General features: G+C 33.8%; 1 protein-coding gene across 1 annotated transcript; it reads left to right on the top strand.

Moving 5' to 3' along the window:
• Positions 1-2,121: 2,121 nt before the first annotated feature.
• On the top strand, positions 2,122-2,610 carry LOC113750520 (uncharacterized mitochondrial protein AtMg00310-like). Its single transcript, XM_027294487.1, has one exon. It carries the CDS (start codon positions 2,122-2,124, stop codon positions 2,608-2,610), a length of 489 nt encoding a protein of 162 aa, XP_027150288.1.
• Positions 2,611-2,908: the final 298 nt, after the last annotated feature.

Here is a 2,908-nt window from a genome sequence, read left to right as displayed (position 1 = left end):
CTTCCATTTCTGAAAAGAAGCAAAAATTACCCTATGAAATGATGAAGACAAAAATTAGTGATTGAGTGCATTCTTTATGTCATCAAGAATACAGTAGAACCTTTATAAATTAATATTCGATAAATTAATAATCTCTGTTAAATAATAAAATATTTCGGTTCTAACTTGGGCTAACGAGCTAAATTAATAATTTTGATAAAATAATAAGATAATAATTATTTTTAAAAAATCTTTTTTTTTACTTCTAGATAGCAGGGGGTTCCCGCAAGTTCGGCTTTGCACGGGTCTGTAATTGTAACTCGAATCATGCTCCTACTTGACAAAAGACATCAGAGATGATGAAATAAAAAAGTAGTCAAGTTTTAAAAAAAAAAGTTATAATCTTACATGATCTTATAGTCCCATTCATATCATAAATTAATAATTTATTAAAATCACATATCATATTTGGCTAAAACATGAGTCTATTGTTGTTTGTTATTTCTTAAAATTTAAATCAACCTGAATCTCATCCCTAATGTTTTTCATTACATCTAAAAATTCTGAATCTAAATTAAATTATATTTGCAAATCAAGTAGATATGAATTGATTTATATTCCTTAGACTTTTAACCTCATTTTATTAGTAAAATAATTCTATTTTCAAAAAATAAAATAAAAATTTTGTTGATTAAATGAGTTTTTTAATTATAAGTTTACTTGATTAGTTAATAAATGATTAAATTATTGATTAACTAATATCTCTTTAAATTAATAGAATTTGTATGGTTCCAAGGTTATTAATTTATAAACGTTTTACTTATTGTCTTCAAACAGTTACTAAATGAGGACATAAGCCAATCTAATTCCTCTAGATATATCTTTTTTGAAAGTATTCTTCTAAGTATATAATAGGGGTTGATTACACCTATAAATTTTGTATTAATTATGTCCATAAATTATGGCTTATAAATATTAAATTTTGTCACATTGTAAACACATAGGGGGGAATTGTTTTGGCACCAAAAAGCTAGACTAAACTGGATTAAGGAGGGGGATAAGAATACTAAATATTTCCATGCCAGTGTGAAGGGAAGAAGGAGGAGAAACAGAATGTTAAATCTACAAAGAGAGGATGGATCTTGGACTAGGAATGAGCATGAGTTAGGAGAGGAAGTGGTTGAATTTTACAGGATACTTTTCACTAGTAGCTGGAAAGGAAGTGCAAAAGAGATCCTTAGGGGTATTCCATCCACCATTATGACTAGCATGAATGATCAACTGACTAGAGGTGTTGGTGAAGAAGAAATTAGAGCAACCATTTTCTCCATGTCCCCTGATAAAGCTCCCGGAATGGATGGTGTGTCCCTTATTTTTTTCAAAAATTCTGGAGTATAGTTAGACATGATGTAGTCCAGGATATTCAGAGTTTCTTTCATTCTAATTCCATGCCCAGAACCCTGAATCATGCTTAATTTCCCCCATCCCAGTAATCACTGGTTCTATTAATCTTAAGCACTATAGACCTATTAGCTTGTGCAATGTGCTCTATAAAGTTATCTCTAAAATACTGACAAACAGGCTAAAAGGTGTACTTAATGTCTGTATCAGTAAAATTCAGTTTGCATTCATTCCTGGTAGACAGATCCTGAATAATGTTATCATAGCTCATGAATACATGCATTTTCTGAAAAAACAAAAGGTAAGGTAAGGAATGGTACATGGCTGTTAAGTTAGATATGTCTAAAGCTCATGATAGAGTTGAGTGGCATTTTCTGAGGGTTATGATGCAAAAAATGGAATTTAACAATAAGTGGATTGGCTGGATCATGAAGCGCATTGAGTCAGTCTCATATTCTTTTAACATAAATGGTGAGTTCAAGGAGTATGTAGTACCGGGAAGAGGAACAATACAGGGTGATCCTCTTTCACATTATCTCTTTCACATATTTTTTTGCAGATGATTCCTTAATCTTTTGTAAAGCAGACACCAACCATGCAGAGGAGCTGAGAAGGATCCTGAAGATTTATGAGGAGAGCTTTGGATAGTTGATCAAGCTAAAGAAGTGTTCTGTCTTCTTTAGCAAGAATATGGATCATCGTAAAAAATAGGAAATATGCAACAGCTTGGGAAATATTCAGATGATTAATCAAGGCAAATACTTGGGACTCCCAATGTTGGTAACAAGGACAAAGGACCAAATTTTTGGTTTCATTAGAGACAATATCAAAAAGAAATTGGGAAGCTGGAAGCAGAGGTTGCTCAGTCAAGCAGGAAAGGAGGTTCTGCTAAAAGCTGTGACATTAGCAATGCCAACTTATGCAATGTCATGCTTTAAACTACCTCTGAAGCTATGTAAAGATCTCAGTGCACTGATGGCAAGTTACTGGTGGGGAAACAATAATAGGAAGAATAAGATGCATCCGTGTTCTTGGAGGAAGGTGACTCAGAACAAGAGCCAGGGAGGACTTGGACTCAAAGATTTGGCCAATTTCAATAAAGCATTGCTGGGAAAGCAAATTTGGAGATTACTTACAAATCCAAATTTGCTTATCTCCAAGGTTCTGAAAGCTAAATACTACCCTAATGGCTCAATATTCAAGTGCAAGTGTCCCCAAAATGCTTTTTAGATCTGGCAAAGTTTGATGAGAGCTAAGAAACATGTCGAGGAAGGCACTTGGAGGAAAATTGGGAATGGTCTTAGTACAAGCATTTGGGAGGACAAGTGGATCACAGGAAACACAAAAGGAAGGCCCTCCACACCCAAACCCCCAGAATGCAATTTGCAGAAAGTCCGAGACCTAATTACTTAGAAGAGACGGAACAGAGTACTTGTGTTCAGAACTTTTAACAGTGTTGATGCAGAAAGGATCTTAAGCATTCCTATCAACTTGTCAGAAAAATAGGACAGCAACTTCTGGTTACATA

Source organism: Coffea eugenioides, chromosome 10 (genome assembly GCF_003713205.1).
Source record: "Coffea eugenioides isolate CCC68of chromosome 10, Ceug_1.0, whole genome shotgun sequence".
Classification (NCBI taxonomy): domain Eukaryota; kingdom Viridiplantae; phylum Streptophyta; class Magnoliopsida; order Gentianales; family Rubiaceae; genus Coffea; species Coffea eugenioides.
This window is presented reverse-complemented; position numbering and strand designations above follow the sequence as displayed.

Coding starts and splice junctions, on each gene's coding strand:
- LOC113750520 (XM_027294487.1), top strand. CDS start 2,122: ATGATTAATCAAGGCAAATACTTGGGACTCCCAATGTTGGTAACAAGG.